Source organism: Crocodylus siamensis, chromosome 2, assembly GCF_052110815.1.
Source record: "Crocodylus siamensis isolate JL-2025a chromosome 2, ASM5211081v1, whole genome shotgun sequence".
Taxonomy (NCBI): domain Eukaryota; kingdom Metazoa; phylum Chordata; order Crocodylia; family Crocodylidae; genus Crocodylus; species Crocodylus siamensis.
Genome location: NC_143396.1, coordinates 74,050,172 through 74,076,033, shown reverse-complemented (window position 1 = coordinate 74,076,033; position 25,862 = coordinate 74,050,172). Strand labels below are relative to the sequence as shown.

Genomic DNA, 25,862 nt, shown 5'->3' with positions numbered 1-25,862 from the left:
CTGTAAAAGCATCATTCTAATCTGAATAGCAACACTCAGAGAGTGGTAATATTTACATTTACCAAAATATTCAGAATAAATATTTTTAAAAGATATTAAAACCGACGGGAAAATATCTTTAAAGTGTATTTATATTTCATAGTGTAAAAAATCCTCAATTAATAGAGTTCTACAGTTTTGCATCGGGAGAGTAATAAAGTATTCATGCATTAAGAAACTGGCATTGAAATAAGATAAAAAAGGAGAACGATTTTAAGAAGCACATAGCCACTTACCTGTGACAGTAAGGTCTTTAGAGAAAGGAGACGTCCTTGACTGGCTGCCTCATGCAGTGGTGAACGATCTGCCCAAGAACCTACATAATAACAATGTTTACTGAATAAATTATGACAATTAGACTGATTTGGGATTCATAGAACAAAGCAGAAGTGGTAATGCACAGGAAAAAAAATCCTGTACAATTTATTATTTCCAATTTGGACTAAATGTCTTAAAATTATTTCTTCTGAAACCGTAAGAAGTGGATAGTCTATATTATTAATATCAACTTCTTTGGTAATTCTGTGATATGAAAAAGAAAGCAGCTTCGTAGGGTATTTTTATTAGTTTGTTTTAACAACTTCAGCTTTGTTCATTATATTTGTCCCCACCAGAGCCTTTCATACTATTTATACTATTACAGTATTTTGTTAAATAGTAGGCATATAGCAATCTACCAGGTTCAACATAATAGATTGACTATTTAAAGCAAAAATGAGGGTTACATGCCTTCAAAATGGAATGAAAAAATGTTGAAAGGGTATTATTCAACACATGGTGATTTAAATGTTAATTTGAGTATGAGGTGGTCAAGAAACTGCTCTCAAATCTACACAAGAAATTAAATATTTCTCCATAAAGTTCTCATGGTACAGGGCTGAAAGACCTAAATCTTTCCCTGGAGTCCAATTTAGGAGTTTGCGCTTGATGCAAAGAAGTTTCATAACAATTAAAAAATATCCTAGCTTCCACTCCAAGCCCCATAACCATACTGTTGCATCTAGTGCAACTCTTGAGTAGCCTCCAGTATTCAGCTCTTTACTGAAATGTCCCTTCATGTCCTACTTCAGGGCTGTCCAACTGGTGGTGCATGGCTCTTGTGAACCCACCCAGCCTCTCTTGTCCCCATTACTCCAGCTACAGCAGCAGCAGATGTAGTCTCCGGGCTTCCCACAGAGATGTAGTCTGTATGGCTTCCACTCCCTACTGCAGCCCCAGGGAGCAGCGTGGTATAGTATGGCCCAGCGCACCATCGGAGGATCCCATAGCCTTGGGCACCAGTGCAACACAGTGCAGTGGTGGAGTCTACAGCTAATGAGATCAAAGTGAGGTTGTGGCACTCAGATACGTGGTGCAGCAGGAAGAGTGGAGCGCCCACACCTGCTATGTAGTGGCAAGGGGTGCCTGGGGTTACATCAGAACAGCCCATGCAGTGTGTAGCCCCCTGCTGGTGTTGCCTATAGGGAGTTTAGCCCCTGGATGCTTAAGTTGGATGGCCTACAATTCTACTGCATGGGATTTTCCAGATAACCATTTAATTCTATAATACACAGGTGTCAAGGATTCCTGATATCATCTCTCAAATCTATTTGTTTCCTCGTTAGGTAAAAATAACATTGCCTCTTGACCTCTCCCCACCTACTGAGAAAGAGGCAAGATTTGTAAATGGGAAGCAGTAACTAGAACTCATTTTCTTTATACATGAATTGGAGCTGATGCTCAAGTTTTGCCAAGTGTATGCTCATTTCTTATCAAATTAAGAAAGGCCATTAGTAGAGAAGTAAATCCTGCCCCCAGTTTTAGTCAAAGAGGGACACAGCAGCAAAACAAATTCAGTTCTGTTGCACTAATGGAAGCACCTACCAGGATTTCTGTAATGTCTGTAGTCTAGACATTCTTTTCATCAAGTTAGGAAGCCAATGTCTGTCTTAAGATAACAAGGCTCTAAAAATCAGTTGCCTTTTTATAATGTTAATGTGATGTTACCATGAGACTTAAGGAAGGATTCTGAGATACCTAAAGGCTTTCTTATGTCTGTACCAATCATAGAGTTGGTCCAGCAAAAGATACCATCCACAAGAATTCTTGTAACTCATCACAGTTTCTACAAAGAAATATTGTAGCTTACTAGTCTATGAGACTTCTTTTTAAGTGTCATTGAAGTAGTGGATAATGTTGAACCAGTTTACTTAATTGACAAGACTCCCCCTCACAACAGACTGCTAAAGAAACTAAGTAGTCACTGGGTTATGGATTATCACAGATCATAAATCAATGGAGAGGCAGAAAATTACCAGCAGGCATAAATTATCAACTTTTGTGATAGAAATGGGTAAACAGCAGAGATGTCTGCAGATATTATACTAGAACCAGAGTTTAATTTATTAACAATCTAGGACCTGAACGGCAAGGGGGCAAAATATATCAGTAACATAAAAATCAAGAGTTTAGAAACTGCTTCAAGTCTTCAACCAAAGGGATTAGGAAAGGACTCCTTTTCTGGTACAGCATCCAATATCAACCTTATGTGATTCCTTGTACCTTCTTTTGAAGCAACTGCTGCAGACCATGGTCTGAAATATGATGTTGGATTAAAACTAGAATTGATCTCATAGGGCAATTTCTGTATTCCCATTAAACAGTCCATACTCAATGTTATTCTAGTTGAATAATTTCCAATCACTTTTGAAAAACATCCTCTCTGTATTATTGATTTAAGGTTAATGGAACATAGTTTGCAATTCTTTTTAAAAAGACTAGCTATTTTCGGTGCTTTCATTTTTGAATAACTAACTTGATTTCTCTTGGAGAGTCCTGATTTTCAGAAAGTACTGAGCACTCATCTCCTTGAAACTTAAGCCCCTTTAAAACTATTTCAAATCTGGCATAAGGAATTACTACTCAGTTTTGAAAATCTTGGCCATCATTTTCATTTCCCTTCTGCAAAATTTTAACCAGAACTAATGGCTCAAGCTCACAAAAAATTATGCCCACTTTTTTTCTTTTAGCTGCAAGTGATTGTGAAAAAGGAAACTGAAAACCCAAATTTAGAGGCTGCTTTTGAAGTTTGGGCTTTATCTCTTTACCTCTCTGTGGAAGAGAATCCCTCCCAACCTTTCTTGGTAATTTATTCTATTGCCAAACTAAAATGAAAAAATGAAGGAAGTATTGCCATACCGTGGGAAAGCAGACAAATCTCTACATTCCCAAAGCATTTAATATATTAAAATAATTACAAAACATTTCTGATTGGCTGCTAGTGCCCTAGACTTCTGTGTCCAGCTGTAACTCAAACAAAATATAAGAAGTGCTGGTTTAATCTTATTCTGAGACCCATATCCTCATCCATCTTTTCTCCCGTCACTTCCCTCCTTCACATAGGAGAATGCCTGCTAATGTCATTACTTCAGTGACATGTGAGAATCAAATGATGCTAGATCACATTCCAAGTTCTATTTTGCTCCTAGGCCCTCCCTATACTCTGACCTAGCACCGAGAAACATGGCAGCTGCTTAGCCCATTAAATTGCAATTGCCTTCTTTCTAAAAGGCAGTTAAAATAACTGCAGAAAGATTCTGTACAGGTTGTATTTAGAAAAATGTTTGTACTTTCAAAGGAACAAATCCTGCTCTCACTTATCTAGAAAGTAATAACAAGAACACACACGGGTAAGTTTGCTAATTCAGTGATATATAAAAGCAATATTAGCAAATGTATTCTATTCAAAAACTATTCCCTACTGGTAGTCTCTGATGCTGAACACAGAGTACCTTCTCCATAGTTAGAAACAACATTCGTCCCAAGCCCTGTGGTATATAAATTACCAGGAACAACAGCCTGCACTTTTCTATAAACACTAGAGAGAGAGGGTAAAAAAAAGTAGTCATATTATTAACAGACGAGGAATTGATACAAAATCTCATACTGTACCTAAATCTCCATCTCCCCATGGCACTTCCAGGTAAGTGTAAGTATAAATCTTACTCATTTCTTTTACTATAAAAACAAAAATCTGTCCTACTAGCAGGGCCTGTTCTTAATACACATCAGCCATGTTTGGAAGGAGATCAGCAGCTAAACTTAATATGAACTTTCACCTGTAAAACCTCTGCAGTAAACACAGCTCTTAAGTCATGAGCTTATGCAGTCACCAACTTCTTTTCTTATTAAACAGTACCAATTGCCCTTTAGTATAACTACATAAATGTCAACACACTGTGAATATGGATTGCTTTCAGTGGAGTATCCCGTATCCTGGCACAAGTGAAACCCACGCTGAAAGCAATGAGAGATTTGCTTGAATAAGGACTAATATTGATCTCATAAAGTTAGTCTAATAAAAGATACTGCATCTACCCAAAGAACTGTGCCTGCCTTGAATAAGGACTGAATAAAAGAATTTTCTCAAATCATTATAAAAGCAGAGCTTTGTTAGGGAAGATAAAGGCTGTGTTCACACGGGGTGTTTTATTATATGCCAGTAATTCTTAAATACAAAAAATCCTATTTTTGAACTTGTGTCAAGTCTTGCTTACATTGGTAGATTGAACAGGATCAGGTACCTTATTTTTTAGCTATCTTGTTGCAGCTCACAGTTCTTAATAAATTTCAGGCTGTTGAATTGGGTTGTTGATTTGCAATTAGTATTATTTTCCCTTTTTCTAACTTAAAAGTTCAATCACAAAAGCAGATTAGTTTTTTAAGGAAATCAATTCGAACCTGTTTTTTGTTTGATATACCAATTTAAAAAAAACAACAGTTCAGCTGATGCCAAAATTATTATCTTCTTTCTTATAGCACATGCAAAATATTAGGCACAGGACGAAAACATTTCACCCTGGAAAGCTTATAATATAGCAAATTTAAAGAGAAAGTATTATTGTTTTCCAATGGAGTCTATTATAATTTCTAAATAAGGTAATCATATTTCCCTAGTTTCAAAATGGGATACCCTGCTTTCTGACATAATCAGCTGTCTCTGAGCTTCACTCTTAGCTAAGTACATTCAAGAGCAGGGGTGGGGATGTGGTCCCACTTAAACTCCAGTTCGGGGCACCTCACTGAAAAAAGGACAAATGCAGTCATTTGACGAAACTAATGGGACATCTGGGACAGGTGTTTAGAACAGGATGGTCCCAATAAAAACTGGATTTATGGCTTCCCTCCTATGCCAAGCGGTTTTCATAAACTTTTCTAATAAATGTGTTTTAAAGGAACTAAATTTTAAATGGATGCTTATGACGATGTCCAAATTATATTTTTTCTCTTTAAAAATAGCAAACAAGAAAGTTGAAAGTAAAGTAGGTCTTAGCTTTATGAAAAAAATGACACAAGTAGCAATTTAACAGCAGCCAGCGACAGAACTAGAAAACACATCACTACAAATGCTTATTTAGGGCCTGGTTTAAGAACCAATCATTGGGAATCTTTCTATTGCTGTATGGCTGTTCCTCATCTTATCATTCTTATTTTGATATTGGACTCAGAAAATATAGTCTATTATTTTGTTTTAGAGTTTATTAATATTTAGTACCTAAATATAGATTTCCCACTGTCCCGACAGGGTTCCCGCCGCTGTGCTGATAAACAGAACACTTGAATGAACACAGCAAATTTTAGTACAGAGGCTATGGAGCTCATCTGCCATAAACTTATTCTGTCATCTTTGATTTAGCACTCAGACCTCATGTTTCTCTTTTAATTTTTTTTTCTGATTTCATTCCATATAAAAGTATTTTGCATCTTAGTACAAGATCATGAATTTATCCTACATGTACAAAATGGGTACCAGAGAGTAATCAAAGCTCCACCTTCTTCCCATCCATGTGTATCCACATGAGTTGGAGGAAAGGAGCTGCCTACTGAAGCTTCAGTCCCTACTGTGGTGTGAATCCATGGTGGGATAGCTCAGACAGGGAAAACAAGGCATCAATCTCAGGCCATGATTTGGTCCATAGGTCTATCTAACAGAGTATCTCAGCCACTTCCCAAGTATTAACAAAATCTACAATAACCTGCATTATGACACCTATTTAGCAAAAAAACCCAGTTAAATAAACTGAGGCATAGGGACCTGGTCCAAGATCATTCAGAAAGGCTGCATAAACAGAAAGAAAAAATACATATCCTGATTCCCAGTCCCATGCTTTAACTATAAGATTATCCTTCCTCCATCCATTACTACCCCTGAATCCTTCATGCTATTTTCAAGAAGATAGACTTCTTCTGGGTCAGGATATTTAGGTGTTATGGTTAAATTTCCTTAATCAAGCCAAACTAAAAACTCATACAGGCATTTGAGTTTCTTCTGGAAAAGTTGATGCTCTCCCAGGCAAAACCATAAGCATACAGACATTCAGGGTTTTTCTTCCAGAGCAAAAATGGTTGCTCCAGGAGAAAAATAACCTGGGAACAACCAGGGTTAAATTACTCCCAGTGGGAGAGTGAATGCCTGTACATGCAGTGGTGGCTTCTCTCAGAACAGAACCATAAACTCCAGCATCACTCTCCTCCCTGGGAGATACTGTCACTTGCTGGACTCTGCTGCTCCAGCAGAGAGCAGAACATGCCCCCTTTACAATCCCACACTGTGCTTCAGGGAAACACAGGGGCTGCATCCAGATGAGTAGGGGTATGCGCTTGCAGCGACACAACTTGTAGGCTACTTTGTGCTGCAGTACACAACCCTGCACATGCGCTTTTTTGTGAGACACATTGTTTGCTGTGGGAAAACTGCCAATGCCCAGCTCCCAGTGTGCTGCTCCAACCAGGCTCTGTGTGCTGTTGGGGGCTGGGACTTGATAGAGCTCAGGGTGCCTTGGTGTGGGGTTAGCTAGCAGGCAGCCCCCAAGCTGAGGCACCCTACATCCCAGCCAGGGAGCAGCAAACAGATAGAGGAATAGGCAGCCCAGGGCTTTCCCTGTCTCCACATGCTGTGGAGCCCCAGAGCTGAGGCATACTATGCCCCAGCCAGCCGTTCTGTACTGAGTACAGTGTGGCTACCAGAAATCCTGGTAGCAAATTTTGCCTCTGTGCTGCAAATTAGCAGCACCATGCACAGTTTAACATTCAACATGTGTGGCTTTTAGCATCAGAAAGGTTTGTTGTGCCATAAACCACACATGCCTGCATGTATGGAGACAGACAGGGTGACCATGGGTAGTTTAAGTTGGCCAATCAGCGCTGCCCTAATGCCCTGCTACTATCTGTCATCAGGGGGCCCGCAGAGCCCCTTGAGATATGTACACATGGGATCTGTGTAGGGTTTTTTTACCAAAAGAACAAACCTGCGACAATTTTTCCAGATTATCTGAATGTGTGTATGCAGCTTAATAAGTTTCTGTGCCTCAGCCATAAGAGATGGCATCACATCCAAAACTTCTGAATCTAGGGACACCTGGTTTCCCAAAAAATGAAGTTCTGAGTCTCTTGCCCATTTCTAGTCTTGACCAATTTATATATATATATTTTATGTTTCCCTAGTACCCTCATTACCTCACATCCATCTGCAATTGTTTGTGAGACCACAGCTATAGTCTTAGTAGTAGAGCAATCTTCTTTAATTAATCCATCCTTTGTGGGAACACATTATAGTTTAGAGTAGTGTTGAAGTAATATTGTAGCTGTGGTGGTTCAGAAAATATGCTAGAAGCAAAGTTTTTTGTGGGTGATGTCTTTTGTTGGACTAACTGCATGGCTTGAATAGACTTAGATAAACTTCTCTCCCAGAGACCTGGGGAAGGCAAAATCTGCAAATAAGGCATTGCATTTATGAATTCAGTGCCCCCAGTGGCTGGGAGGTGGCAGACCAGCAACGGCAGAAGTGTGGTGGCGATGGTGGGAGTGTGGCAGCAGCAAGCGTGGAGCTCCCGAGGAGCTCCTGTAAGTGCATAAAGTGCGTTTAAAATGCAGGTTTGGCATTTGTGAATATTTAAAACTGTGAATGCTGAACATGCGACTAGCAAGGGTTTCCTGTAGAGTCAAAATTACAACTTCTTAAAACATTTAAATTTAAAAAATATATGTTGAATCTATGAGCATGTATTAAAAACTTTAAGTTACAGGTTGAACACACTTATGCATAGAGTGAATCGTGTGAAAACACCTATCAAAGTTGAGCTTTATTCATTTGGAACAGTGCTTCATTCTATCAGTGACCCAAAGGCTGTGATTCTGTATGAAAGAGAGCAAAACCATTAGAGATATGGAATCACAATAATTTCTTTAGGATCCACTGATTTTCCCCCTGTGGTTTGACAGCTTTATTTTATATCTTCTCTGTAACTGGGCTCCGATTTTATATGCTAAATTTCATACACTTTTTCATATATTTATTTAAATTTTATTACCATCCTCATGTAACAGCTTTGCAGAATTCATAAGCAAAATATTAATTATCTAGCAAATAAAAACATTCATATTTTCTAATATTCTAAAAATGTAAAATTAATCAGAATCTGGAAACATTTACAACAAAATATTAATATGACTATTATATTAACATTGATATAACTGCTGAAATAATTAATATAGTCAGGTATATTCTCCAATGTAGCAAAAAGTTCTAAAAAGACACAAGTCTCGTATAAAGGTTCTAGTTAGATGTGAACTTACATATTCTAGTGGCACTGTCAACCAAGGCTAATTAATAGTAAATACTAATTGCAAATAGTAGAAATGGAAAAGTTGATTAAAATCAATTATTTAAATCAAGACTTTCCGTTTTCTGATTTTACTTACGAATTAAATTACTGTTTTAAACTGCCTTGATTTAAACCAGGGGTTTCAAACATACAGCTAGTGGGCCAGACTTGGCCTGTGGAGCCACATCATCTGGCCTGCAGGGCTTTTAAGGGGCCCAAGAATTTCAGAGCAGGGCGTGCTACAGAAAACCAGGATACAGAGCCCTGTTGGTGACAGGGTCAAATGGCTGAACACTTGCCACTCCCTGAAACTGCTTGCACCCACTTCCAGTGGGTCCATATCCAGCCCATGAGGAGCCCCATTGTTTGGACCTGGCCCAGGGGGCCAAACCAGCTTGATGCTCTGATTTTAGGGGTGCACCAACAAAGAATTTTTGGGCTGATACCGATGGCCAGTTTTTAATGAGCCATATTGGCCTATAGTGATCCAATTCCAATATGCAGCCAGGCAGCATGGAGAGTGGTGTCCAGCTGGTAAGTCTGTTGTGGGGCAAGGGGCAAGAGGGAACGAAAGGGGTGGGGGGGGGCAGACTGAAGCACCCACAGTAAGCGCGGGAGTGAGACTGGGGCAGGGGCTACGCAGCCAGGACAGGGAGCAGGATGGAGCCATGAGTGGCTCGTCTGCCGTGTGTGAGGGGTGGCTCCCGCCACTGCATGCACTCTGGGAGGGCACTAGGACCGTATGCCCCTGGATCTGCACACAAGGCAAGGGTGGGCTGCTGCTGCAGGCTGGGATCAGGGTGGTGCCGAGCTCTTCCCGGTGGGGGGTTAGGCTGGTGCTGCACTCAGGGTGAGCAGTGGTGTTGCTGGGAAGGGGGCTATGCAGGGGGGGCTGCAGCCACTCCAAAATTTGCCATAGCCCTCCAAACCTCCTTCCAGTGCCACTGCCACCCACCCTGAGCGCAGTCCCAGCCCAAGCCCCACCCACCAGGAAGAGCCTGACACTGCCCCAGCCCCAGCACACAGCAGTAGCCCTCCCACACCCTCCATGCAGATCCCAGGGCACATGCCCCCCATATCCTCCCAGGGTGCACACAGCAGCAGGAAATGCCACCCTGTGCACCCCAGATGGCTCCATCCTGTGCCCTGCCCCAGCCCCACTCCATCCCTCACTGCTGAGGCCTTGATCTGCCCACCCCCCCACACCCCATCCCTCACAAAAGACTTACCAGTTGGACCCGACTGCTCTCCATCCTACTAGGCTGCACTCCTGCCTACCTACATGCTGTGCCGTGGCTGCACACATGCACAGGGCATTTATCAGTGGCATTATCGGCCACATCAGCCAAAAAAAAGCAAATCGCTGTTACAGTCAATTTTCCTTATATCATTGCTGATCCGATATGGCACCAATGTATCAGTCCACATCTACCTGATTTAAACCATTCTACCCTGATACACAACTTCCCAGGCTCAGAAGAAGATAATACAGTATAAGAATGTCTCCTTCATAGTTTATTAATACAGATTAAAGTATATAATACTAGGGGTTCTGGAGTCAACACTTCTCCATATGTAACTTCCTTGTTTATATGGGCAGCCCTGATTCTAAAATGGCTGCCCTAATGAGGCACCTGGCGGCTGCCAGCTCCAGGCCCTTAAAGTGGCAAGCACCCACAGTGCCCTGCCACAATACTGATGTAACTATTGGTTAAATTTGGTTCAATATACAGACATTTTGGGGAAGTACTGTGACATATAACAAATAGTTCATACAGTGGAGTCACATCTTACACAGGGGTTAGGTTCTAAAATCAGCACATAAGGCAAAAATTACCCGTGGGCTTGCCCAGTGGTACAGTCCACTCCCTCCCCCATCCAGGGGTACAGTCCTTCCTTCCCGCCCAGCCAGCATGCACAGCTTCCCAGCAGGGCTGCTCCCAATGTAGCTGCTTGGCCCCGTGCACAGCACTGTGGGGGGCAGCTGCAGGCTGAATCCAAACAATTGGCACTCTGGGGCATAAGCGTATGATAAATTCACGTAAGTTAAATGCGCGTATGATGCGACTCCACTGTTTTCTTCTTATGTGTTTACATAATTTTATCCAAAATAGCTATACAAGTGGTTCTCAACCTTTTTTAGACTTGAGGCAACTCTGATAGACTCAAGGGATCCCTTGGACAATGCCAGCTTTTCAGTTTCCCTTTTTTTCTTCACTACAAATAATACAACAATTATTCTGTTGCAAAAACTCAGAAATACTGCAACAGATCAGAATGTTTTTAATGCTGTGGATTCCTATTTCAAATATCTAAGCTTATTATATGTATCATGTTTGCACACCTAACAGTGCATGACATCCCATGGACCCTTGAAAGCATTTGAAGGTATCCTTGGCACGCTGGCTAAGAATCACTGATCTATACATTACAAAGTTTCTGTGTGTATTACCAATGATCATGTTATAAATATTATTAAATAGGTACACTTGAAGGAATTAGCAAGTTTTCTTTCATTCTTTAGGAAAATGTAGAATTTCTGCTTGCATACTTGAAATCTCAAATGTAATACTATCAAAGGTTATTTTAAGTGACATTATTTTAAGTATACCACATATCTTTACAATTGTAGCTGTATTTTAATACTTTTATGCCAAATGGAATTAATGATTTAATTTATTGATCACTCCATTGTTTCTAACATGTATACTAACGGAACGCTGAACATTTTCCATTTCCCTTTTTCTTCACTACTTCAACTATTTTTCTTCACTATTTCCATTTATAAATGATTACCAATTTATTTCCTAAAAGTGATACTGCTAAATGCTGATGTCCTTAATTCTCTTCATCTTACTTAGACTCAAAATAGGGTATGATCACTATTTCTGAAAATATTCTAATCCTATGCTTATGGTACTCAAAGGTACTTCTGATATTTTTCCCCCTCTAATTCCTTCTTTACGTATCATGTAAGAAAACAGTTCTGTAATATTATCGCCATGTTCTCATGACTATTGTTCTAATTATTCTTCTTTCTTTCCCTGAATAAATATTCAGGTAATTTATGCACACATTATTTCTATTTTTTTTTATTTTCATAAATAGTTTTCAAATTTTACATCACTGCTGTTACCTCTCTACAGGCAATCTGTGGCAAATCCTTATATTAACACACTTCATTTAAACCTCAGCATAACATTAAGTGGTTCTGTCACCTGTAGTTCCTTCAGGATTTCCTACCTGCTTACCTCCAGATTTAGAAATCACTCCACCCCTTCCATTCTCTGACCTCTTGTAAACAATCAGCCATGGATATTACGTTACATTGACTTTTGTGTCCATGCTAGAATACAAGTCTTGAACACTCAGAAACAAATACAACAGATAAACAAGTGAAGTACTGCAGACGAGTTTAGAATACTGCAAAATGTACAGTCAATAACAACAGCTGCAGTACTTCTGAATTAACCCACCCAAGTATAATACAGTAGCACTAATTCATATACACATACATTTATATTACAGATAAGATTACTGGACAACATTCCATTTAAAGTTAGCACATTGCAAACCGGGGCAATTTAGCATATTTCAGTACGCCACCAGCTTGTGAAATGGCTGCTATACTAACCTTGGCTGGTCAGAATACCCCAGCTAGCTTTTCGTTTCGCAGGACACTCCCCTATGCTTTCTAGGCTTCTTTTTGAGAGATTCTGGTTAGAGCAGCTCCTCTGAATAGCAGTATTTGTGGTCATAATTTGCTATTTTTTTCTCCTGCAAAGCCTGTGTGTCATCAGTGCAGGTGCTCGAGTCTGACAAAGATCCAGAACTTGATTTCCAGCTACTTTTTTGCCCTTTCAGGTTTTCACAAAGGATCTTGTTGTACTTACTGTAGCATGGCTACAACACTGAAATCCATTCAGTAACATTTACTAGCTTGGACTAGTAGGTACACAGTGGGGGAAGGGAAGGATTGCTCTAGCATTTTCTATTTTTAAAACAGGGAAAGAATCAGCTTAGCTACGACAGAAGTCTTAACTATTTACATGATTTAAATTGAAAGAAGGTGTTTGGTTTGTTATTTAGACCAGAAAGGAAACTAATTATTTAAAAACCCACATGTATTATATTTTAACATGCAGCTTAAAAACCAAACAATTTATTATAGAAAAATTTAAACTGTGAGTAATAAAAGAACTATGGTTTTGATAAATGATAGCCTTAACAAGTGAACTACTCCCTCCATCCCTCCCACATCAGAATAAATGCTGCATCAGAATGGGTTTCAGTCATCTACAACTGTGCATTTGGTAGGCTACTTTTTGCAGTAGGGAACAATCCAGCAATGCAGTATTTTACAATAATGTAGGCTGGGTTTTTTTAAGACGGAAATTAGAAATTACTTCTTCAACTTCCTCATAAAGTGATACTTCACTCTGACAGCAGAAACTAAGCTGAAATGATTATTTTGAGAGCCTTGTCCAGACATAAAAGTAAGGTTGTAATCATTTCACATAGACCCAAGTCATTAATTTTTAAATGAGAGTAAATAGTAAAAAGGGGAACAAAGAGCAATATTCCTTTTTGCTTGTTACTGTGCACTGGCTTGTAATGCTGGACACAAATCTGCATGGACAAGCGAAGTGAAGAAACTGATCCCTGATAAAATTACACTGTGGATTACTTAGAATAGAGATCTTCTTACAGTAATCACATGTTGGCCTCTTTCTTTTAAAAAAATCCTCTTTTCTCACAGGCCTGTTTTCCTAATGTACAAACCTATTCTGAATGTGCAGAATTCTTCAAGATTTTTAAAAGAAATCAGTACTACTGCTTTATCTGAATATTCTGCCTTTCACAAGTGAACTTCAAAGCACTTGGCAAATAAAACCACTTAACACTCAAAACACCACAGGGAGGCTGAAACATGTCTGAATTCTCAAAAAAAAATACAGATTTGAAAATAATCAACAGATCAGCCAATCACAGTCTTATATCAAACATAAAACTATATAGTTCCTGAATTATCACAATACAACATCACTTCCCCGCTACATTTAATGTTGGTCTCTCTTCCTTATAATTCCCTCAAATGGAACTCCCAAGAAAATAAAAAGGTAAGAGCTGGATTATAAGAAGCTGGGACAAGGAGGGCAGAGGGAGGGGGACAAGGAATCTTGCACACCTAAATAAAATAGTAGCTGTAACCTTGTGACATGTATTCTCAGTACAAAAAGGCCAGGATGTTCACCCCAAATGACTGTGCAGTTACCCAGAAGGAAATGAAAGTGAGAGGGACTAATCAATCAATGCTAGCAGGAGAAGCTAGGAGAAGTGCATGCTTTCCTTTTCTTACCAGTGTAGTAGCTCCTGCTCGGATGCTTCTCCCCAAATGTGTGCTGACTGAATCAACCAAAATTGCTCTCTCTCACCAAAGCTGAGTGGCCCACATACCACAGTTGTAGGCATTGACTGAAAAAGCCCAGATAGAGCCTTCTATCTGCAGGAAGGGATTTGCATTATAAATAATTCTTATTAAAGTTTCTTAAATTCTTATTATCCTTCAACTTTCAATTATCTGTTAAAGGATATTAACAAGAAGCTGTAGCGATATTTAAATTATATTTATGAGTTCCATAGATACTGGGATTTTTTTTTTATGAGTCAGAAAAATAGTTACAATCAATTAAGTTCCCCATCTTCCAGTGCACAGGGACTCTTCTGACTTCCAAGCCAGAAAGGACCAAGAGTTTCCATTTGGATGGAATCCCAGGAGGAGCAGGCCCCCTGAGTCAGTTTCCCATCTGTGATGGTGTGGGTGGGGCTTGCAGAGCAAGGGCTATTGGCCGGGAAGGAAGACATGTCTTCAATGGCTTTTAAGGGAGTTGTGAGTGCACTGTCAGCAGAGTGAAGTTGGATCCCTTCTCTGGGACTTATCAGGTAATCATGTTAGCCTGTTTTCCAAAAAGGTTCTAACCTTGTGATGCATTAGATAGGATGTCATCTGCAAAGGTAGTAAGCAGAAGCATTCAAGTCAGTTGTCATTATCTAGAGAGAGAATACAGTGAGCTCCTGCTTCAAAGGGGAGTAAGACATGCACTGCTTCCTCTCCCAGAAAGAACTGGGGCAGTGACTACAGAGAAATTGTATGGCTAAAGGGCAAAAGCTACATAGTTGCTATGAAATGCATCTTTCAAAATTGGAATCATGCTTTTTGCAAAGAAAATATATAATGTATTAACTATTATAAGGTAGATAGACAACTGGTTCAAAAGCCACAAGCAGAGTAGTTATACATGGATCCATTTCAAAGTAGCAGGAGGTTTTGAGTGGAGTTCTGCAGGGGCCTAGAATTGCTCAGTGTGTTTATTAATTATCTGGATGCTGAAAGAGAGAGCTTCTTGAGCAAATATGCAGATGACGAAACCAGGAAGAACTGCAAACACACTGGAGGATGGCAGCACAATTCAGAAGTATCTTGACAGACTGTAAAGTTTGGCTGGAGCTAACAGAATTCAATTCAGTACTGACAAATGCATGGCACTACATCTTGGAAAGAATAAACAAAAACAAATACAAAATGGGTGATAACTGGCTGGATGGCAATACTACAGAGAGGGATCTAGAAGTCTTGGTACTGAGTCTGTGGTATAAAACAGCTGCACAAAAGGCAAATACAGTCTCAGGCTAAATTAAGAGGAGCATTAGATACAAGACATGGAACGTGATAGTGCCTCTTTACCTGGCACTGGGTAGGCCTCATCTAGAGTAATGTGGGTGTGTCTACACAAGATGCTTTACTGCACAGTAGACTAATCTACTACACAGTAAAGCATAAACATCTACACATTTGCACCACTTACAGTGCAGTAAATTAGCCTACTGCACAGTTAGTGACTACCTGTAAATACAGGTAGTAAACTAACTGCACAGTAGATACTACACAGTAGCACAGGTGTAGATACTGGCCTGGAGCAAATTTGCTCCCGGTCACCCCCAAGACCGGGGGGGCACAGGAGACAGGGAGCTGAGCAATGGCAGAAAGAAGTAGCTTTCTGCCCCCTCCATCCTGGCACTGCTTAGCTCCCAGCTCGCCACAAGAGCTGGGAGCCGAGCAGCACCAAGACTGGGAAGCTTTCTGCTTCCCTGAGCAGCCAGGGGCTGGCTGAGAGCAGTCCCATTTTTGGAGCAGCTCCCAGCCAGCCCCAGGCTAGGTGGGAATTTCCTCATGTAGCTGGGGGCTGCCCAGGAGTTGTCCCACTGTCCCAGGGCTGGCTGGCAGCTGCCCCAGAAATGGGACAGTTTCCACCCAACCCCCGGCTATGTAGGGAAGTCCTGCTGGGCACAGGCTTTGTCCCCTTGTGTATGGGGCCAGGAGAGCTCTGCAGCAGCAGATGTCTCCTGGCCCCATTTATATCAAGACCCCTCCTGATGTGTACAGTGCAAGGAAAACAGCTGCCACTGCAGCTGGCAGAACTCTCCTGTCCCCATGTGCATTAGGGTGGCCCCATGCTCTCTGCCAGCCCCTGGACTAGCATCCTGGGGGAGCCTGGAGCTCTCTCTGGCTGCTGCAGGGGGCCAGAGCAGGGTAGGAGAAGCCCTGTACCAGGCTGCCTCCATTGGGCACAGATTTACTCCCAGGAAAGGCTTACTGCACAATATTTTACTGCACAGTAAGTCTTTCTAGCATTAACAGCATGTGTAGTTGTGTCCTGTATGCATCAACCCTGACACAACATAGACCTAACACCCTAACCTATCACAAGCAAAATAGGGGAACCATGGCAGCCAATGTCCTGCTTCTACGAAATGTTGCCAATATATGCTCAAGAGGTTTCAGGTAGAGGGCCTCCACTATAGAGGAAGGCAAAAAAACCCACTTTATATACTGATCTGATTGTAACAGGGAGCTTAGTACTCCTGTTACTTTAAGAGGAGAAAGGCTGAAGACAGGGCTCAGCTGGCACTCAAGGGAAGACATCATATTAGAAGGGGGCTGGGCTTAAAGAATATATAAGCCCGTGGCCTGAGCTGGGGCAGGCAGTCTGGCCCTGGAGGCCATGAAGGAGGAGCTCCTAAACTGGGTTTAGGGCTGCAGAAGAGCTCCTGACTCACATCAGGGACACACTTGTGCCTGGGAACAGGGTAAGCAAGTAGAATGCTGTGGACTTGCCTGGAGAACACCAGTGGCTTGGGATTGGGACCACTGCGGAAGGTCAGAGGTCCCAACAGGCCTGGGAGTAGGACAAAAGCCTGGGAATGGGGCAGAGCGGGTAACAGGCCGGGGAGTAAGGCCAAGGCCTGGGAGCAGTGCCCATGGAGGGGCAGAGCTAGAGAGGGCCCAGAGCCCAGGGAAGGGCAGACAGAGTAGACTGGGGTCAAGAGCCCATTGAGTTGATTAAGCCTGGGAGCAGTGGCAGATTTACAGTCAGTGGGGCCCTGTGATCCAAGCAGGGTGCAGGGCCCCACCTCCCACACCACAGCATGTCCACAGGGAATTAGTGTGGCACACTGGCTGGGGGGAGGGGTGGTGGCTGGAATTTCCGGCCAGAATTGCTGAAGAGGCCCACAGCCCGCTGGGTGGGAAGGAGGGCCACAAACAAAGCATGGGAGGCTCTCTGCCAGGGGCCCCTGTCACTGGGGGCCCTGAGCCACTGCATGGTTTGTTTCACAGTAATTCTGCCACTGCCTGGGATCAAGGCAGAGCTTAGGAATAGGGTATGAATTGACTGAATGGTAACATCTGGGAGGACTGGGTGTGAGAGACCAGGCGGCCATGAAATTAGACCTCAGAATGATGAGGAATTAGAGTGTAACTCACGAGTGGATGAGCTTCTGCTCAGGGAGCTGTGGGGAGGTGGCCTTGAGAACCAGGTGGAACAGAGGCCCAGTGGCCACCAGGAGGTGTCATGGCCACCCCGGGGCAGGCCTTTGTTACACTGACCATGGGATAAAATTCCTTCCTGACCCCAAATATCACAGTTGGTCTGATGCTGAGCACATAGACATGACCCTCTAGCCAGGAACCTCTGGTTTGGGTCCCAGCAGGAGCATTGGCACACCCCAGAAAAATTCCCCAGCCTCGTCTGTAGCTAATACCCAATGTTTGAGAGGTTTAAAAACAACCTGACACATGTAGCAGAAAGGCTGAGGTGGGGAGCAACCAGCAAAGCCCAGACACAGTGGAAATAACCAGAGTAGAACACAGGCATCACTACCTATAGATCTTCCCCAGTCAGTGGCTGTCCAACTTCTTGAAAACCACCAGTGACAGACTCCACAACTTCCCTTGGCAGTCTATTCCAGTGTCCCACTATTCTCAGTGAGGATGTTTTTCCAGATAAACTTATTTTGCTGCAACTTCAGTCCGTTAGTCCACATCCTCCTCTCTGCAGAAAGAGAAAAATGTGCTTTCCCTCTTCTTTATGGCAGCCCTTCAAGTATCTGAAGACTGCTATCATGTCCCCTATTAAGAACCCTTTCCATAAGCAGAACATTCCTAGCTCCTTCAGCCCCTCCTTGTATAATTTGCCTTTCAAGACGGTTATCATCTGTGTTGCCTGGCTCTGGCCCCTCTCTAACTTCTCCATGTTCTTTTTAAAATGTGGAGCCCAGAACTGAACACAGTACTGCAGACGAGACCTAACCAGTGCCGAGCAGAGAGGCACTATCACCTCCCATGTCTTGCATGTAATGCTTCTATTGATACAGCCCAAAACTGCATTTGCCTTTTGTACAGTGACATCATATTGCATGCTCATGTTGAATCTGTGGTCTACCAAAACTGCTGTGTCAACACTTTCATTTGTGTTCTTGATTCTTTCTCCCAAGGTGTACTTGTCTTCATTGAACTTCATCCCCTTAACTCTATCCCAACTTTCCAATCAGGTCCAGAGGTGGTAACAAATGATTTAATAGATTTTCATAGATTTCATAGACATTAGGGCTGGAAGGGACCTTGGGAGATCATTGAGTCCAGCCCCCTGCCCAAAGGGCAGGAAGTCAGCTGGGGTCATAGGATCCCAGCAAGATAAGCATCCAATTTACTCTTGAAGGTGTTCAATGTAGGTGCTTCCACCTCCGCTGGCAGACTGTTCCAGACCTTGGGGGCTCGGACAGTAAAGAAATTCTTCCTTATGTCCAGCCTGAAGCGGTCTTGCAGGAGTTTGTGACCGTTTGATCTCGTCATCCCTTGGGGCGCTCTGGTGAACAAACGTTCCCCCACATCCTGGTGGTCACCCTTGATAAACTTATAGGTGGCCATCAGATCACCCCTGAGCCTGCGCTTTTCCAGGCTAAAGAGTCCCATGGTTCACAGCCTGTCATCGTAAGATCTGTTTTCCTGACCTCTGATCATGCGCATGGCTCTCCTCTGGACTCTCTCAAGCTTCTCCACATCCTTTTTGAATTGTGGAGCCCAAAACTGGACGCTAATCCAGCTGCGGCCTCACCAAGGCCGAGTACAAGGGGAGAATGACGTCCCGGGATTTGCTTGAGAAGCATCTATGGATGCAAGCCAGCGTTTTGGTCGCTTTACTAGCCTCAGCATCGCATTGGAGGCTCATGTTCATCTTGTGGTCAATGATGACCCCCAAGTCTGTTTCTTCTGTAGTGCTATCCAACGTAGCACTGCCGAGCCTATAAGGAAGCTGCAGGTTTTTCCTCCCAAGGTGGAGAACCTTGCATTTTTCGGTGTTAAACACCATCAGGTTCTCGTCTGCCCATTTGCTGAGCTTGTCCAGGTCAGCCTGGATCACCCGCCTATCTTCTGGCGTGGATGCTTTGCCCCAAAGTTTGGTGTCATCGGCGAACTTGGCCGGTCCACTCCTGACTCCAATGTCCACATCATTAATGAAGATGTTGAACAGTATGGGTCCAAGGACAGAGCCTTGAGGGACCCCACTGGTCACAGGGCACCACGATGAGTGACTGCCATCAATTACAACCCTCTGGGTCCAACCACGGAGCCAGTTTCCCAGCCAGCAGATCGTGGTGGTGATAAAGGGCTTGGCAGGCAAGTCCTACAAGGAGAGGTTAAAGGAAACAGGTTTGCAGAAAAGGTGCATGATGCAATAGGAGTTCATGCAGAGGGCTGCTGTAAAGAGGGAGAACACCTTTTCTTTCTTGGTACAGACAGCAGGACACAGACCAGTGGCTTAAAGTTCCAAAGTAGGTTTAGACTCAGTGTGTGCATGCAGAAGAGTGTGCATGTGCAGTTTGCAGTGCCTCAAAGGTGTTTAAGTTGCCACAAACCACACATGGTGCACATGCAACCATTTGCTGCACTGCAAATTTGCAGTGCAATGCCAAAACTTGCCATTGGGAGATCCTGCTGTCAAAAAAACTGCCACACATGACAGCAGTGTACACCACCAGAAATGGAGACTGGCCATCCAGAGGCATGCTCTGGCTGCTGGCCAGGATCCATGACACAGGATCAGTGCCACTGCTGTCCCAAGAGGCCCCCATGATCCCAGATAAGGCTGGCCCCAGCCTCTCCTACCCCACCAAGGACAATTTTGTGAATGCCAGAACACATATGCAAGAGTATGCCCCAGGGCACAAAGCAGCGACACAAATATGTGCTACAGTAAACGCATGCCTCTGCACATCATGTGTCCTCATCTGGATGCATCCAGTGGGTGCATCTCCATGTGTAATTAGCCCATAGCAATAAACTCCCATGAGTTCACATCAGAGTTTATTTCTCTTGGGCACAGCATTTGCATGTGTACCTGGGACTGCAGCATGTTGAGCAGGGATGGCGCAGCTGCAGTTGGCAGGGGAGTCAGGGGGTCAGCCCAGCTCACTCCAGCTCAGTGTGATGAGGAGGGGCTGGCTGGGGCACAAGGGTGCTACAGTGTGGGGCTAGCCGGCAGGCCCCCCCGTACTGTAGCACCCTCATGCCCCAGCCAGCCCTGGTCACCATTTACACATGCGTTTTGGTGCACATAACTGCTCTACTGTAGGACAGTACTTTTCCTGGACAGTACTATCCTACAGTGGAGTTAATTTACTGTACCCTAATATGAATACACATGTATCTAGTATCCCACAATATCCTTGTGGGAAAACTGGAAGATTGCAGGCTCAACTGCTCAACAGTTTAGTGGGTGGGAAACTGGCTACACGATAGGACCCAGAGAGTTCTCATGAACGGATCTGGCGCAAAGTGGCTAGTGGTGTCCCTCAGGGGTCCATGCTTGGACCAGTGCTTTTCAACATCTTTATCAATGATTTGGATGGGGGAGTGAAAAGCTCACTGGCCAAGTTTGTGGATGACACCAAGTTTATGAGATAGTGTGATCACGTCAGATGGGTTGCAGATACAGGCGGACCTGGGCAGGCTTGAGAGTTGGACGGACTGGAACCAGATGAAGTTTAACACTTTGAAGTGTAAGGTGCTCCATTTGGGGGCAAAGAGCCCTCAGCATACATATAGGCTCAGTGGTGACAGCTTGACTTGCACAACGGCTGAAAGGAGCCTAGGGGTAATGATCAACCATCATATGAATATGAGCTGTCAGTGCAAGGTGGTGGCCAGCAGGGCAAACAACACACTGGCATGCATCAACCAATGCAGCTCATGTAAAACTAAGGAAGTGCTACTCCCACTGTACTCAGCACTGGTAAAACCACAGTTGGAGTATTGCATCCAGTTCTGGGTGCTGCACTTCAATAAGGACATGGAAAAGCTTGAGAGGGTCCAGAAAAGAGCCACCCATATGATCAGGAACTTGCAGGACAAGCCATACGAGGATAGGCTGAGGGACCTGGGCCTCTTTAGCCTAAAGAAGAGAAGGCTGAGGGGACTTGATACCGGCTTACCCCTATACAGTCAGACCCCCAGTTACACAGCTTCAAGTTACACTGATTCACGTACACACGCTTTATATAACATGACCATGTTTCAACTTACGCGATACCCTGCTTCACATTTACACTGTTTGCGGTAGAGTGCTTGTTAGTTTAGAGTCTGCTTACATAGCGTTAGCATCACTTGTCATCTCCAAGACTGTCCATCGTTTTTGGTTACATTAACCCCTGAATATTTGTGATAATGGCATCAAAGAAAGCCTTTGATGTTGTGTCCAAAAAGCATGCAAGTCTATCACCCTGGCCCAGAAAATAGAAATCCTTGATAAATTAAGAGAAGGCAATAGTAGTGTCGATTGCTTGCTAATACAGTTTAAGTGAATCGACTGTGCGTACCATTAAAAAAGTGAACAAAAAATTAGAGACTGTGTAAAAACAACAACCCCTGTGAGTTTGAGAGCATCGTTGGTGACTAGAATTCCTCATTTAGATAAGGTTGAGAAACTCCTTAATCTTTGGATCAATGAAATGACCAATACAAAAGGAGCAGTTGTCGACGGCACAGCAATAATGGCTAAAGCTTTGTCTCTGTATGAGCACATAGCCAGGAATAAAGGTTTTAATAAGGCTATTAATTCCATTATTTTGTGTTTAAATATCCTTTTATTATGAAATAATGTTATCAAATCTTGGTCCCAGGTCCCTATCCCTGTTTTCCATTGACTTAATGCCTTGAGTTACAGTTTCAACTTACATGGTGTTTTTCAGAAACGTATCCCCCCCATAACTCGGGGTCCGACTGTATCAGAGGAGCGCATCAGGAGCTCAGTGAACAACTGTTCACTAGGGCACCCCCGAGGAAGACAAGGACCAATGGATATACACTCTTGGAAGGCTGCTTCAGGCTTAATACCAGGAAAAACTCCTTCACAGTCAGGGTGTCAAGACTGTGGAATAAACTTCCTCCAGAGGTGGTGCAATCACCTACCCTGGAGGTTTTCAAGAGGAGACTGGACAGTCACCTCGCTGGGGTCCCCTAACATCGGTTGTCTTCCTGCCTTGTGGGGGGGCTGGACCCGATGATCTGCAAGGTCCCTTCCAGCCCCTAACAAACTATAAATCTCTGAATCTCTGAGTCTATGTAGACAGGGACACTTTACTGCGGAGCCAATTTTTTAGCTCCACGGTAAAGTGCATGTGTAGATGCACCCAATAGAACAGTGAGGCAGTGGAACAGAACGCCTAGGGAAGTTGTGGATTCTCCATCGTTGGAAGTGTCTGAGAAGTGGTTGGATTGGTCATGGATGATCTATGAATAGCTATGCTTAAGCTTTACTATGGGCATTTCCCTTGTTTCTGGGCTTTGCTGGTTGCTGCATAGGGCTGGGAAGAAATATTTTTTTTCCCCCCTCCTGATGCGTCAGGCATCTTTTTCATCTTATGTAGAAACATTGAGTGTTGGCTGCAGCCAATTACGGGATATTGACTGAGGTATGCCAGTGCTCCTACTGGAACTAAAACCCAGAAGTTCCTGGCTAGAGGGTCTTCCTGTTCCCCCCAGGGTCAAACTAATCACCACATCTGGGGCTAGAGAGGAATTTTATACCATGGTCAGACCGGTACATACTGTAGAGGGATTTTGCCTTCTTCTGTATTGGGGGATGTGTTCCTCCTCTTTGGATCTCTTGTTGTTAACCTTTACTTACCTGAAGTTAGTATACCTTGTAATTGCCTTGTGATGCTTTGATTATGTGACAGGGTCGACTTTGTAGTTTTAGTACAGATTTGCTTGGGATGGTTTGGATAGGAATGATCCTGCCTCAGGCAGGGGCTTGGGTCTAGATGATATCAGCTCCCTTTTGAGTTGCACATAAATCTATGTTGGTCTAGGGTTTCAGTTGGAAACAAAAGCATAGAGATTATAGAAAAGGAGAAAAAAATCATGTGTTTAAACTTCTGCACAGGCCTCAGGATACCTCTGTTACATTTTCAACTCTCCCATAGTCCTAGGTGACTCTGCTTGCCTGTGCCATGGTTTCCTTTTCAAATGGGAATACTATTTCCCTACCTCCAAAAGCACTTGTAAAGATAACGTTATTACTGTTTATGAGTTGCTTGCCTATTATTGTGCAGGGTTGTATTTCAGAGACATCTTCAAATCCATTAACAAACCTTTGGTTAAAATCCATTAATGCATCCTGCTCTTGTGGGTACAAGCAATTAACAGATTATTTTAGGGGAGGCTTGTCTGTGGCAAAAACGCTGTCACCACAGAGCAAAAGAATCTAGGGTAAGTCATAGAAACTGAAGCATATGACTAGGAAACTGACTAGTAGATGTTACTCACATGTCTGGAATTGTGACAGAACTGAACTTTCAAACCTAACTCGTAAACATCAAATGGCTCCTTGATTTATAGTCCTCTGATAATATTGTGACTCTTTCATTTTCATAACTGAAACCTTACATTTTTTTTCTTTTCTATCAAGCTCTTTTATATGTTGTTATAAAAAGAAATGACAGTGCCAGTTTCAACATTTGTATGGCAGGAGATTTTGTAAGGGCAACTGTGTTGCTATTAATAGATAGGAAGTTTCTGTACCTGACACGAATAGATTTTTTCCCCCATTCCTTTCAGTGAAGAGAACATGTTAATTTAAAAGTTAATTTAAAGCAAAGTTTCAATAAGCATTTAAATTTGAAATTTTGACATAATTTTATAGAAAAACAGAATCTGTTGTTTTAGGTTCCTAGCCCAAATGCAGGAACTCCATCTAACCCAGGAGGTACACAGCCCCACCAGGGGAAACGCCTTCTTGGACCTAGTGCTGGCCACAGGAGATGACCTGGTGAGGGGGCTGCAAGTGCTCGACCACCTGGGCGACAGCGATCATCGCCTGCTGGAATTCACCATCCAACGCAAGGTGGCAAAGGCTTGCAGCAAGGCAGCAGCCCTAGATTTCAGAAGGGCGGACTTCAATGAGCTAAGGAGAATAGTTGAGGAAGCACTGAGGTCCCGGAGGGGTGGGGAGACAGGTGTCCAAGAAGAGTGGTTGCTCCTTAAGGAGACGATCCTCCAAGCCCAAAGCGAGGTAATCCCAGCATGGATCAAAGGTAGCAGGCTCCCCCATGGCTCACCAAAAGCATCCAGGAATGTCTTCTAGCTAAAAGGGACCCAATGGAAGGGAGGGGCCATCACCAGGGAGGATTATACTGCGGTTGCTCAGGGATGCAGGGGGGCAGTCAGGAAGCCCAAGGCGGAGAGGGAACTGGGACTAGCTTCCCAGATCAAGAACAACAAGAAGGCCTGTTTTAAATACATAGGGGGCAAAAAGAAGGTTCTGGGTAATCTGGGTCCCCTGCAAGACACGCTAGGAAATTTGGTCATCACACCAGACAACAAAGCTAACCTATTTAACGACTTCTTTGCCTCCATTTTCCTGAGCAGGGACCAGATCAGCCCCCGCACCGGGCTCCCCTCAGGCCCCAGGGGAGGCACACCTAGGTCATGGGTCAGGGAGGATCTAGTCAGGGAACTTCTGGAGGGACTGGATGTATTTAAATCAGCTGGTCTGGATGATCTCCACCCCGTAGTGCTGAGGGAATTGCTGAGGTCATTGTGGGACCCCTGGCACGGCTTTACGAGCACTTGTGGTGCTCTGGTGTGGTGCCAGAGGACAGGAAGATGGCCAATGTGGTTCCCATCTTCAAAAAAGGGAGGAAGGAGGACCCGGGGAACTACCAGTTAGTCTTACCTCGATCCTGGGTAAGCTTTTTGAGAGAATTATTCTGGCACATGTCCACGAGCGGCCAGCAGGGGAGATTATGCTTAGAGGCAACCAACATGGGTTCATTAGAGACAGGTGCTGTCAGACCAACTTAGTGGCCTTCTACGACCAGGTTACCAAATACTTAGATGCAGGGGTAGCAGCAGACACTGTCTTTCTGGATTTATGGAAGGCCTTCGACCAAATTTCCTAACGTGTCCTGCAGGGGCCCTACATTACCCAGAACCTTCTTTTTACCCCCTATGTATTTAAAGAAGGACTTCTTATTGTCCTTAATTTGGGAAGCTAATCCCAGTTCCATCCCTGCCTTGGCCTTCCTGACTGCTCCCCTACAGCCCCGAGCAACTGCAGTATAGTCATCTCTGGTGATGGCCCCTCCCTTCCATTGGGTGTACGCCTCCCTTTTAGCAAGGAGACATTCCCAGATGCTTTTGGTGAGCCCTGGGGGGCTTGTGTGCCCTCCTGCTCCCTTTGATCCTCGTTGGGATTACCTCCCATTGGGCTTGGAGGATCGTCTCCTTAAGGAGTGACCACTCTCCTTGGACAGCTGGCTCCCCTCCCCTCCCCTCCAGGA

General features: G+C 43.5%; 1 protein-coding gene across 4 annotated transcripts in view; it reads right to left on the bottom strand.

Moving 5' to 3' along the window:
* The window catches only part of ASB5 (ankyrin repeat and SOCS box containing 5), a 78,784-nt gene that overhangs the window by 14,493 nt on the left and 38,429 nt on the right, over nt 1-25,862 (bottom strand). For 2 of the 4 annotated variants that reach the window (XM_090036153.1, XM_090036152.1), the window contains exon 3: nt 276-355. In XM_090036153.1, coding sequence (XP_089892279.1) covers nt 276-355 — 80 coding nt within the window. Of the gene's footprint in view, nt 1-275; nt 356-3,969; nt 4,119-12,315; nt 12,576-25,862 lie in introns of those variants that run through there. The other 2 variants (XM_090036154.1, XM_090036155.1) reach the window with 2 other exon arrangements.